Consider the following 13053-nt stretch of genomic DNA (forward strand, 5'->3'; position numbering starts at 1 on the left):
GCCATCGGCCGCATGCTGGACATCGCGGGAGATGGCAGCGTCATCACTGGCCCCGAGATCGACGCCATGGACGACGTGAAGCTGCGGTCAGTGGTCAACGGCTGCAACATCTACGCGCGCGCGTCACCAGGTGCGGCGCGAGCGTGCGTTGTGTCGTCTCAGAGAGATGAGGGGAGAGAGAGAGAGAGAGAGAGAGAGAGAGAGAGAGAGTGTGTGTGTGTTTGTGTGTGTGTAAGTTTTAGAGGGGGGAAGGGTGTGGATACTCTCTCCAGACTGCCATAAGTTGGCCGCAGCTCCACCCACTGCAGACGCCTCATCGGCTTGCGTGTCAACCGTTCAACGTAGTGCTCTCTGCACACAGCTTTATTGTTAGGGAGCTGCCCCTCGCTATTCAGCCCGCTGTCCTGTTCTCCCTGATCTGTCAATCACACACAGTCACTCCCAGGACCAACTCTGCAGACCCCTCACACCTCCCTCAACCCCCCTCCCTCCGACCAACCCTCCACTCTTTGTACACCAGAGAACAAGCTGCGCATCGTGCGCGCCCTGCAGACCGGCCCCACCTACAAGGGCCCCATGGATGGCGACGATCCCGACGACGACGGCCCGCCGTCCGAGGATGAGGGCCGCGCAACCTCGGCCCCCGGCCCCTCCTCCGTCGCGGACGCGCGCCGCGTCGCGCCCGGCGGCGGCAGCCCGCTGGGCAGCGGCGAGATCGCCATCCAGATTGGGACTGAGAAGGCCGAGGTTGGTGACGAGGACGAGGTGGTGGCTGCAGACAGGCCGGGCAGGCAGGTGGTGGCGATGACCGGCGACGGCGTCAACGACGCGCCCGCGCTCAAGGTGGGTGACACGCGCTCAAGGTGCAAGGGCGCGATTTGCTGTTTTGCGCGTCGAGTCGGCGATGAGACCAGGGCGCGCATGCTGCCAGGCCGTGTGATGCCAGTTGTGAGCTGAGTGCGTGTCAATGGGGTGGTGCGTGCCGCTGTGTGCGCTTGATTTGCTGCCCCCTATGCCGCACGCTGGTGATTATCGTTGAGGCGGAGGGGCAGAAACAGGTGCAAACCACTGCTGCTGAAGCGCTCACCGCGTACTGGCTTGAATTTGGCAGCCTGCTCTGCTGCACATGTTGCACCGCCCCACCACCCCTCCATTTTCTCACATACGCAATCGCAGGCGGCCGACATCGGTGTGGCGATGGGCATCACTGGCACTGACGTGTCAAAGGAGGCCGCAAAGGTGAGCAGCGGCGAGGGGACCCAAAATCTAGTACCCGGTCCCAGTCCGCCTGCCCTGCCTGCCAGTGTTCACAATCGCGTGCGCGTCCTCTGGGCTATGGCAAGCAGCTAACGCGAGCTCGTGGTCAAGCCCCAAGCACATTCTCGTTTTGTTACTGCGCATCCATATCGTCGCTCACTTGGATCCTCAACATGACCCCACACACTCTGAATTGTGCATACCGTCTGCAGATGGTGCTAGCGGACGACAACTTTGCGACCATCGTGCTGGCCGTCAAGGAGGGCCGCAGGGTCTGGGACAACCTGAGGAAGGTGAGCAGGCGCAACACCCGCTTTGGTCGGGGCGGGCGCACTGCCGGCGAGCGGGCCGGATGGCGCCTGCCATTTCCTGCAGCACCGTACTGTTGAGTAGGCATGGCATGCTGTGTAATCCTTGCGTGGCCTTGCAGCGTTGCTACCCAGTCGATTAGCCTTTTGCCTGTTGCATGCAAAGCAGCAGCACCCAGCAGCTGCCGCCTTGGGTCTCGACGCGCTTTGGCCACTCGAAACGCAGCCGCGCCGTGCCACATCTCATCCACCCACCCCCCTCTGTCTCCCGTGCTGCCGCCCCTCCACCTTCCCCCAGATCCTGCTGTTCAACCTGCCGGTCAACTTTGCCCAGGGCACCTCGATCTTCTGGGCCTATGTCGTGGGCTTCAAGGAGGCCCCCCTCACGGCCATCCAAGTGTGAGCTAACCAGCTGATCAGTGCAGAAAAGCACTCGTCAAATGCGGGCCCGCCAGTTGCCCGCAGGCAACCCACCCTCCCACTCTCCGAAGGCGGCGCACGCCGCGTCCCTGCCACCACCGCTTCAGTGTGATGTTGTATATGCCTCATTCATGCCTACACCCCCGCCTCCACCGGTGGTCCCTCTGCGCAGGCTGTACGTGAACCTCATCACAGCCATCACCATGGGCATGATGCTGGCCGCGGAGCCCGCGGAGCCCGACATCATGCAGCGCCCCCCGCGGCGCCCGGGGAAGAGGCTGCTGGGGAAGCTGATCCTCTGGTGGGTCCCCAAGCGCAGTGCGCCGGCCTGGGGCGAAGCAGCTAGGGTTGGGTTGTCAACTTGTTTACTGCAGCCGCGCACACACGGCACAGGCCAGGGTGTGTGTGCAGAAGCCCGGTGTGGAGCCGGCGGCGCTGCGGCAGGCGGGGGCGACGCACACGTGCTTTACTCGACCAGTTGCCCTTGCTGCGGCTGGCGGCGGTGTTCATTGGCGCTGCCTGCTGGGGTGCCCGCACAAGCAGCGGCCTCTGGACAGCCCGGCTGCGGTTACAGGCTCATCGCGTCCAACTACTCCGCCCCCCTCCCAGGCGCTGCGCGTTCGTGTCCGTCCTGCTGGTGATCTTCGTGCTCGGCATGTTCGAGTGGGGCGCCGCCACTGGCCTGTCCCTGCCGCAACGCCGCGCCGAGGCCTTCAACACCCTCGTCTTCGGCGAAATCGCCTACGCCCTCACGACCCGCTTCGTCAAGGCGACCAGCTTCCACCCGCGCAGCTTCCGTGGCAACCCCCTCTGCTTCATTTCCATCGCCGTCACCGCGGCGCTGCAGTTCATGCTAACCTACGTCCCCGGCCTCAACACCTTCTTCTACATGTCTGAGGGCATGACGGGCATCCAGTGGGCGCGCGTGTTCGTTTGCATGGTGCTGGTCTACGCGATCGTGGAAGTCGAAAAGGCGCTGGTGGACCCCTGCCTCATGCCGGCTGTGAGACCGATCCTGACGTTCATTCAGCACCACGTGCCAAAGTTCCTACGGATCCCGCGGAAGGTCACGGCGAAGGCCAAGGCGTCGATCCAGAGGGGCGGCCGCTGATGTGGCGCCTTGATTCTATGGCCCGGCGACCCTGCGGGCGCCGTGGCGTTGTTTAGCGCTTGGTTGCCACCCGGCCGAACATTCACAAAACTGGTTTGACTTTATTGAAGAGAGCTACTATCAAAGAAGGTCCCTGCACGCAGGTTGCACACGGGCACGGGGTGTTGGCAAGGGGGCGTGCGTGGGGTTTGGTCGCTCACACAAAACTGCCTACTTCTACACAAGGTGTGGGCGCAAGCGATTCTCTCGTGCCGCATGAACGGCTTGGCGCGGCAGGCATCCAAGGCTTTCAGCAGAATATGAGCTGTTTGAGCGCAACCTGAACGCATGCCCACTGGGACCCATCTGTTCGCGCTCTGGGCAATTAAGCGCGTCACATTTATTGTGCTGCCTGGGGCAGCACTCGGCCCGCCGCCCTGTTGATTAATGCACATGGAGCAACTGCGCTGCTACTTTTTGACACTTGCTGTTTATAATATACTAGTCTGGGCTAACACCTGGCACCTTCTGTTGGTAAACGACACGGCTCGAAACCCTCACTACAGCCTTTGTGTGCTTTGCAGTGGCGTCATGGATGCCGCCCTGCACCACCGAAAGTCAGCAGCACGATATGACCCCCTGGTTGCAGTCCCCAGGGCCTGACACCAACGCACGCTTTGCCATTGTCACGCAGGGTGTCACGCAAACGCAGGTGTCACGCAAACCACCATGCACCAGCATATCGGGTCAGCCCATCGGCTGCCTATTCAGGTGGTCCAAACAGGGGGGATTTGCAGTGAGGGCGTTGCTATGAAAACCTGTCAGACGTCTGCTGACATCTCAGATGCCACATCATCGAAAGGTTTCCAACAACTGCTCCGTGCAGTGGGGACGGGTCGGGGAGTAATGATGCCGCTGACTCGAGGCAGTATGATTTGGCCTCCCAAACTGGCGCCTGCGGCTGGGGGGCGTGGCGGCCAGCGGGGGCGTTCGGCAGGGGACAGCAGGGTAACGTCAGGTGGACTGGACTGCGGGCGAAGTACAAGTACACGACAGCTGACCAGGATATACATGAAGCTTATGGAATTTCTGTAAGCTGCACGTCTTCTGTGTGTACGGTCCAACTATCAAGGCGCTCGCGGGCTGGTCGCTCTTTGGGCGCGCTGCTAGCGCTTATGGTCGGCTGACACGGCAGCGGAGGCAGCTGCGTCAGGTGCTGCACTCAACGATCGTGCCCTACAACCCATAGGGCTGCGTGTTATATTATCAAACTAGTTTTCAAACCCGTACCGCTCAAATCTTGCCTGATCCTCGGTCAAAACCGAGCACAAAAGCAGAAATGGACGAGCCCTTTCCATCGGTGGACGCGCCTCAGCCAATGACGGACTTGTACGGCTTCGATATTCCTCACAACGTGGTCGCACAGGCCGTACGCCTCCAGTGCGACGGCGCCGCCCTCCGCGCCGAGCGGTGCGCGCTCGACGCGTTCTGCAGGGTGCACAGTCTGCTATTACAAGTCTGCTTTCGCCACGCCCATGCGGTGCATAAATCCGATCATCACCATATGCGTCCTGGTTGTTTGTTGCATGCAAAACGACCCAGCCTGGCAGCCGCTGTCCCGCCAGGCGCCACGTGCGTCCCGCCATACCCATGAACCAAACAAGCGCCCCAACGGCACCCCCTGCCGCCGCAGGGCGTGGGCGCCCTACATCCAGGAGGGCCGTCTGCCCTCAGAGCACAAGCTCAAAGACATGGTGCGCCTCGGCGTGCCGCCCACGCTGCGGCCCTGGGTCTGGATGGAGGCGTCGGGCGCGGCGGCCAAGCGCGCGGCGTTCAGCCCGAGCTACTACACAAGCATGGCCCTGGCTGGGGAGAAGGAGTCGCCCCACCTCAAACAGATCGACCAGGTGGGTCGAGGAGGGCGGGAGCTGGCAGAGCCGGTAGCACTGCTGTGTAGCTCAGACAAGGGGCAGCACAGCGCAGCAGCCGCATGCAAGTGGGCATGCGGCTGCGCTGGATCGACCCTTGTTCGTCTGCATGGCGCATTTGAGGACTGCCAGCGGCGCAGGTCAAACACATGCGGCCCCTGCTTGTCAGCAGGACACATGCAAGTGCAGCCAGCGCCCATGTTGGCTGCATGCACCTCATCTTGCAAAGCAGTTGCATGGCGGTGTTTGTATGGCAGCACTCAACCATGCAAGGGCACAACGAAGCACAGCCTGCCCCCTGCCACCGCATCCGGTCCCTGCGCAGGACGTGAAGTGTGCGTTCCCAAACCACCCGTGGCTGCAAAGCGAGGAAGGGCAGACAGCACTGCGGCGCGTCCTGGCGGCCTTCTCCCTCCATAACCCCAAAGTCGGCTACACGAGGTGCGCGCAGGGGAGGGAGGGCCCGGCTGCTGGTCTTGCTCCCCTTGATCAGCTGGCGCAGAGGCATGTATAACAAGGGCGTGCATGCAGCAGCAGCACCTGCAGCACCAATCGCCTGCAAACGCCTTTGTGCGGCACGCCTGGCCACAGCGGGGGACCCCCCCATGATATAACGCAGGCCCCTTAGCCACATCGTGGGACTGCTGCTGGTGGCCCTCAACCGCAACCAGGTGAGCGGCCCGGTTGCAATACAATGCCACAGCAAGTGAAAGACCTTCCATTCGCGCTGCTTGAAGCTGTCCCAAGGCGATGGCCCAAGGAGCGGCTTTAAGGGGGCATGGGAGGTCCAAAGCCAGCGCCCATTCATGCACACACTGCCCCAGCCCCTCTAAAATCCAACTTTTCCTTGAATCCTGCGCGCCGCCCCTGTATTCGCAGGAGAGCGCTTTCTGGCTGCTGGCCCAGCTGGTGGAGGGCACCCTCTACGACGGCACCTACTCCCCCAACCTCGTCGGCTGCCAGGTGAGCGCTCCTTTTCTGCCCCCTCGTCCTGGAATCCAGGGCCGTCCGCCGATAGGCGTGCGCACCATACATACATGGAGCATCAAAGGCAACAGCCCGTAGACAAAGTCGGCAAAAGGAGCTTTGATTTGAACAGGCACCTTGCAAAACACCGTGTCCCATGCGGCTTGTCGCCCCGCCAGGTCGAGATGCGAGCACTGGAAGATTTGATGTCCACAAAGCTGCCGCGCCTGGCGGCCCACATGGCGGCACTGGAGGCGGATGTCAGCATCATCGCCACGGACTGGTGCGTCCGCTTTGCTGGTGGTCGGCTGCATGCCCGGGGAGCCACACGTACGAACGAGCTCAGCTGAGGCCGGCCCAGATGGCACCATAATTTCTTGCGTGCGTCTTGCGGCTGCACGTCCCGCAGGTACCTATCGCTGTTTGCGTCCTCCATGCCCAGCGAGAGCGCAGCCAGGGTGTGGGACGCACTCATGAACGAGGGCCCAAAGGTGCGCTGGGCGGCGGCTGGCAGTGCACAGGTATCCCCTCGGTTTTCGCAATCCCCGGTGAGCGCGGCAAGCCTACTGGCGTGCCTCCCAGATGAGCTGTGATGGGTCGCCTGCTGAGCGCGGCGCGCCAAATCGACAGGTGCTGTTCCGGGTAGCGCTGGCGCTGCTGAGCCTCAACGAGGAGCGGCTGCTGGCGTTCGACAATGCAGGTACAGCCGTCTGTCACATCAAGACCGCCAATATTTGACCCGGACACGCCCTGGACGCTGCAGTCGTGACGGCCACGCCTGAGGGGCTGCCAGCTGCTTGCGGACGTGCACCGCCCTTCCCCTGAAGGCCTTGAGCTGAGATGTTCCGCGGGCCCTCACGCGCAGGGGAGATGATCATCCACATGCGCCAGGCGGCGGCCGCCATGCACGACCGCGACAGGCTCATGGAGGTGGCGTTTGCGGGAGTGGGCAGCCTGCCGATGGCGGTCATAGACAGATACAGGCAAGCGCATTGTGTTTGGCTGCCTGCACGCATGCTGCCATGAGCTGGCGGGAGTGCACATGGGAGGTTATTGCATAGCAAGAAAATTGACAGCCACGCGGCTCCCGCCTGTATCATGCACGATATTTCTGCACATTCAGGCCGCTGCTCTGTATTCACAGGGGCCAGAGCTCAAAGGAGGTCGAGGCGGCGCTGCGGGACAGGCAGTCTGGCGCACGGCCGGCGGCAAACACGGCGCAGCAGCAGGCGGGGCATGGCGGTGAGCCTTGCCGTTGTTTGGGAGGGGGCCATTGAACCTGGGGTTCGAGGCTGCTGAGCGATAATGAGATGTAATACGGCAGCATACAGGAGATGTAGAATGGCACCACCACGCACTTTCACGAAGTAAGAGGTCCCTCTGCTGATGGGGTGAACACACTCCCCGTACCGCTCCGCTTGCACCACGCAGGCGCAGACGAGCTGAGGGAGCTGCGAGAGAAGGCCGGCATGCTGACGGCGGTGGCGGCGTCCGGCCTGAAGAAGGGCTTCGGGGCGCTCGTGGCCGCGGGCAAAAAGGCGGCGAGCGGCGGCGACCGCAAGGGCAGCGGCGGCGGCGTCCCGGCCGCCTTCGACTGACAAGGCGTGAAGCTGCGACCCCCCCGGGGTGCGATGATGTCATCGAAGCGTGTGTGTTGCGCATCATGATGCTGGGTCAGCGGTAATTCCCTCGCATGCATCTCTATATCGTTTATGCCTTGATGCTCAGCCCGTATAGTCTCCCGGCTGACCACCGTCGTTTGTGCATTGGATCGCCGTGGATCCCATTTCGCGCAGCTTTCACCTGTTGCTGACATCTTCAAACTAGCTTCTGTAACGAAAGGAGTATTTAGACATCATGTATTGTTCCAGGACAATTGTGCTGGCCTTGCTCGCCGCCGCTGCCCTGGGTGCTGCGCTGGCGGCCGTGCAGCAGGTGGGTGTAATGTGTATTTGTTGGCTGTCAGCACAGGGTTGCACACAAGGTGTCCCCAGATGTGATTCAATTAGCAGACCTTGGCCGCAGCGCACTGCGGGGGTTTCCATGCTAGTCGGTTGAGAACCATGCGGTCATCCTTAAAGGTCGCATTGCCCTGGTGTCCGAAAGCTCCCTCCGCCCATCATCCTCGCCCCCCCTCACCCGCTTCTCACCTCCCTCGCTCTCGAACAGACGCCAGTGCTGCTGCAGGCCGAGAATCCCAACACCATCACCACCCTACAGGGCCAGAGCGCCGTCATCAAGGTGTGCATGCGCCGCCGTCCCCTCACGCCGAGAGACCTGTGACACTCGCGCACATCGGGCGCCACGCGCATGCGTGCGTCTCTCTCGTCCGCGCGCCTGTCTGCGAATGCATGCGCTCCATCCATGTGATTGATCAGGCTGCTGAGTGTTATGAATTGCACTCTCTCACTCCGTCTTTGGGACAACTGACCCAAAAATTGCACCCCCCCCCCTTCTTTTTCTCCCCCTCACAGACAGCTGACCCCAAAGATCTCCTGACTGATGAGGATATCAAGGCCAACACCCCCCATGAAAGCGTCGCCGGCGCCACCGCCCGCGCCGCCAAGGACGCAGGCGCCAAGGCCGCCGGCACCGTGACTGTCGCCGCACGCTCCGCCAAGGACGCCGCCTCCGACGCAGTCGGCGCCGCCGGCGACGCAGCGTCAGGCGCGGCGGAGTCAGCCAAGAACGCCGCGTCCCGGGCGTCACGCCACACCAAGGACACCGCTGCCGGCGCCGCAGGAGCGGCCGGTGACGCCGCCTCGGGCGCGGCGGAGTCAGCCAAGGACGCTGCGTCCCGGGCGTCGCGCCTCACCAAGGACACGGCCGCGAGCGCGGCAGGGGCCGCCGCTGGCGCCGCGGGGGCAGCCGGCGACGCAGCCTCGGACGCGGCCCGGCCGGCCAAGGACGCAGCGTGGCACGCTGCCCGTTCCACCAAGGACACCGCCGCAGGCGCCGCGGACGCCGCCGGCGACGCCGCGGCGCGTGCCAGCGACGCTACTAAGGGCGCCGCACGGTCGACCAAGGACGCTGCTGCCGACACAGCCCGGTCCACCAAGGACGCCGCCGCCGGCGCCGCCAGCACCGCCGGTGACGCCGCTGACCGCGCGACGCGCCCCGCGAGGGACGCGGCCGCGGGCGCTGCCGGTGCGGCCAGCGACGCTGGCGAGTACGCCGCAGATTCGGCAAAGGATGCCGCCGCACGCGCCTCGGGCACTGCCCAGGACGCCGCTGGCTCTATGTATGACACGGCCAGCGGCGCCGCCGAGCAGGCCAAGGCCAGCCTCGCGGCAGCTGCAGAGAAGCTGCGTCACAGCGCCCAGAAGATGTGGCTGGGCGCGGAGGAGCAGGCAGAGGCAGGGAAGCAGTACGCAGGCAAGACGGTTGACAAGGCGTCGGCCCGCGCCGAGGACGTGCGTGCGGGCGCTGCGGACCAAGCGAGCCGCGCGGCGGACGCCGCCCGCGGCGCCGGCCAGCAGGCGGGCGAGCAGGCTGCCGGCACTTGGGACGAAACGAAGGAGCGTTTGGCGTCCATGGTAGGCCTTGGTCAGCAGCGGGCCGGGGAAGCTGCCGCCAGCACCACCGGCACCGTCCGCGGCGCGGCGCAGCAGGCCAGCGAGCAGGCTGCGGGCGTTTGGGATAAGATAAGTTCGACGGTCGGCCTGGGCCAGCGCGACGCCGAGGCTGCGGCTGCCAAGGCTAAGGCCGCCGCCCAGCAGGGCGGCGAGCATGCTGCCGGCACTTGGGACGAGACGAAGGAGCGCCTCGCATCGATGGTCGGCCTGGGCCAGCAGCAGACTGAGGGCGCGGCTGCCAAGGCCAAGAGTGCAGCCCAGCAGGGCAGCGACCAGGCGGCCGGCACGTGGGATGAGACGAAGGAGCGCCTCGCATCGATGGTCGGCCTGGGCCAGCAGCAGGCTGAGGGCGCGGCTGCCAAGGCCAGGGGCGCGGCGCAGCAGGGCAGCGACCAGGCCGCCGGCACCTGGGAAGAGGCGAAGGATCGTCTGGCATCGATGGTCGGCCTCAGCCAGCAGCAGGCTGAGGATGCTGCCACGAGGACCAAGAGCGCTGCTCGCGGCGCGGCGCAGGACGGCAGTGAGCAGGCCGCTGGCGTGTGGGACAAGATCACCTCAACTGTCGGCCTGGGGAACGCTAAGGCTCAGCAGGCCGCAGACGAAGGCAGTGCTGGCGCCGCCGGCCTGGGTGCGCGCGCGGCCGAGGCAGTTAAGCATGCGCTCGGCCGCGGTGGCGAGAATGCGCGCGGCGCGGGCGCGGCGGCTGGCCAGGGTGTGGGCAAGGCCGCCGATGCAGGCAAGGATCTGGCAGGGCAGCTGCAGGACGAGCTTAGCAGGCGGAGCGGCAAGAAGGCCAGCGCGGGGGAGCTGTGAAGGGAATGGTTGCGGCTTCATGCGTGTCGGATGCGCAAGCGGCTCGGTGTGCGTATGAGCGTGGACGTGTAGACAAGCTTTGTGCATGTGCAGTGCTTGCTGCATGCAGTATGCCAAGGCACCTTGGGATTTTGGTCTTCTATCTGCACTGCAAATTGGCCGGTTTTGCTGCACGCAGGTGTATGCGCACGCGTGGGACTTAGGTTTTGCTGGCTAGCAGGCGAGACGTGTGAGAGTAATTCGGTTGTGAACCTTGGCCTGCACAGTAAGGGACATTGGGAAAGCAAGGCATGACAGACGGGCCAAGTAAAGTTGCTGCACAAGAATAGTAAAAGACACCCGCTGGCGCTCCAGGCAGGGGACGTGAGGGGGGGGGGGGTTGTTGGGGCAAGACGGGCATGTCGGCAGCGGACGCCAGGGAGGACGCAATGAATGGCAGTGCGCACCTGGAGGCTGAGCAGGAGTAGACGTCCTTGCGTGCAACACCATAGCAATGGCGGGTCTGGTCACATGAGGTGAGTAGGCTCTGGGTTTTCCAAGTGCGTGCTTGCCTGCAGCCTCCTGCTCACAGAAGCTGAGTGCTCCTGCTGTCCATCCCATGGAGTGACGCTTTTTACAAGGCATGCAACTCTACTCATCGACAAGCAGCTTGGCGTGGTTCGCGTTCCTACAATTTGCTTGCTTTACTGGGTATTGGCAGAGATACCCCACTCGCTTTGAGCACACTGCTCAGCAGTGCTGCTTGCGACAGATAGCCGTCGCACACAGCAGCGCTGCTGTGTGCTGCGTCTGCAGAGGTGACCACTCTGGGCGCCCCACGGTAATCGACCCCTCATCACTGCATGCATGGTACGACGGAGTTTATATGACCGCGCATGTGACCCCTGCTGTTCTCAACACAGGCTGTTGCCCGTCACATCAGCGACGATGCCCGGTCCTGCTGACGGCGCCCCACCGACCGTTCATGCACACAACAGACAACACCTGCAGCTTCCTGTTTCATTCATGATCATCTGAAAAGCTTGTGACAGCGCAGTTTATCTTGTTTGCTCGTGTAAACACTGGCGACAGCGGCAGCATGCACAGCTCCATCCCACTCCGCGCGCGGGCTCACTGCATAGCTTTCAAGCAAAGCGGTCGGCACTCAAGGTGGCGACTGAACCAGCTGACCGACGTTACGGGGTTTTCAAGCCGCCCAGTGGCCACCCCGACCGCTGCGCCGACCACACATGCGCAGCACGCCTCACCGCGGCGTGCGGCACGCTCCCTTGCTGCTGCCCGGACCCCGATCACCCGCAGGCATGCCCATGTCGTGAGGGTGGCAACGCCAGAGGCGCCGGCGCAGGCGGCCGGCCCTCTTGGCGACGCAAACGCCCGCATCAGCTTCAGCTTGGCGTGTCCCATCTGTCAGACCACCACGTTTGACGTCCCCGCATCCTCAGCCGCGTGAGCCGCCTTGGGCCGCAGACGTGTCCAGCGGGCTCAGCATGCGCCGCATGCAGCAGGCGTCGGGGCGCCAGGGCACAAGGGGAGGGCATGCCATGGGTGGGGGGGGGGGCACTCGCAACAGGGCGATCTGTCGGGGCACTGAAAGGCTCTGCACACAGCAGCGCAGCATTCAGGGTGGTCAGGGCCCGTCGATTCGCCGCAGACTGGCACGCCGCAGCAGCCGTGGCGTGGCAGCTTGGTTTCTCCCCTTGCGGTCGCCATATGATGCCTCCCGGCCGTCGCCAATCCATCCCACCCGCCGTGCATGCATCCGTTTTCCTCCAGCCTCCCTGCGTGTCCCCTCACCCGCCTCTCCTCCCCCCCTCCCTACCTCCCACCTGCCCTGACGGCTTGTAGCTACCAGCGGCTCTCCTGCCCCCGCTGCCAGCGCACCTTCGAGCCGGCGGGCACCTCGTACTTGGACCTCACCCTCACATCTGGGGCGCCCTCGCGCGTGTTCAAACAGAGCACGGCGCAGTCCACCGAGCTCTTCAGGTGGCGCCGCGCGCCCGCTGCTTGCCACCCACGCCGCGCCCTGCCGTACCGCCCCATGCAAGCAGTGCCGTGCCGTGCTGGGGCGTGCTGCGCCGCACCTCTTGCTGTTGTCGACCGCGGGAGACCCTTGTCTACCTGGGGCCGTTGCTTGCGGCGAATGTGAGCTCCATGAGAGCTGCATGCTGTCCCCAGCAGCTCCACACCCTCAGCGCTGCCACATCACCCCCCGGCCCTCCCTGAATCCTTGACCCCTGCACCGCTGCATCGCAGGCAGCCGCTCATCAGCTTTGTGTACGAGCGCGGCTGGCGCCAGAACTTTGCGGGGGCCGGGTTTCCGGGGCCCGACAAAGAGTATGAGATGGCGATGCGCTACCTGCAGCCCACACTTGGCGGCACCCTGGTGAGCATGTGCCGGCAGCCGCGTCGCTCGCCCTGTCACTCGCACGGCCGCGCTCGGGCCGGTGCTGCAGTGGCGCGGGCCGCCACATTGAGTGGGTTGATGCGGCGAGCATTTGTGTGACGAGCGCGGCTGTTTTCAGGTGGGAGGCGCGACGTGGTCGACACAAGTGGGGCATCAGCGGTGAAGCCTGCTACGCCAGCCCTATCCAACGGCAGCCCAGGGAGGCCCCCCACTCAGTGACCAAGGGCGCCTCTCGCCACCCCACCCCAGCCCCAGCATCCCCTTGCGATCAGACCCCCAAACTCTTCTGTCC

The 13053-nt window shown here is 64.1% G+C and overlaps 3 protein-coding genes across 3 annotated transcripts; all 3 read left to right on the forward strand.

Annotated features, from left to right (window-relative positions):
* Window positions 1–12: 12 nt before the first annotated feature.
* On the forward strand, window positions 13–3096 carry MNEG_8370 (ATPase, E1-E2 type; the record flags this gene model as incomplete). Its single annotated transcript, XM_014043155.1, has 7 exons — window positions 13–130; window positions 521–843; window positions 1177–1239; window positions 1470–1550; window positions 1864–1964; window positions 2158–2286; window positions 2595–3096. The coding sequence occupies 7 exons, from the start codon at window positions 13–15 to the stop codon at window positions 3094–3096; spliced, it is 1317 nt and encodes a 438-aa protein (XP_013898609.1).
* A 1318-nt stretch (window positions 3097–4414) lies between these two features.
* On the forward strand, window positions 4415–7567 carry MNEG_8371 (TBC1 domain family member 2A; the record flags this gene model as incomplete). The annotated part of the gene is made up of 11 exons (XM_014043156.1): window positions 4415–4545; window positions 4769–4982; window positions 5329–5444; window positions 5623–5674; window positions 5883–5966; window positions 6149–6252; window positions 6379–6460; window positions 6600–6669; window positions 6835–6904; window positions 7114–7211; window positions 7401–7567. 11 exons carry the CDS (start codon window positions 4415–4417, stop codon window positions 7565–7567), a joined length of 1188 nt encoding a protein of 395 aa, XP_013898610.1.
* A 259-nt stretch (window positions 7568–7826) lies between these two features.
* MNEG_8372 (hypothetical protein) lies at window positions 7827–10353 on the forward strand (the record flags this gene model as incomplete). Its single annotated transcript, XM_014043157.1, has 3 exons — window positions 7827–7904; window positions 8139–8210; window positions 8444–10353. Coding segments are annotated over 3 exons (2060 nt in total), but the record flags the coding sequence as incomplete, so codon positions are not given.
* Between the last annotated feature and the right edge of the window lie 2700 nt (window positions 10354–13053).

This window comes from Monoraphidium neglectum (genome assembly GCF_000611645.1).
Source record: "Monoraphidium neglectum strain SAG 48.87 unplaced genomic scaffold scaffold01583, whole genome shotgun sequence".
In the NCBI taxonomy this organism is placed as follows: Eukaryota; Viridiplantae; Chlorophyta; class Chlorophyceae; order Sphaeropleales; family Selenastraceae; genus Monoraphidium; species Monoraphidium neglectum.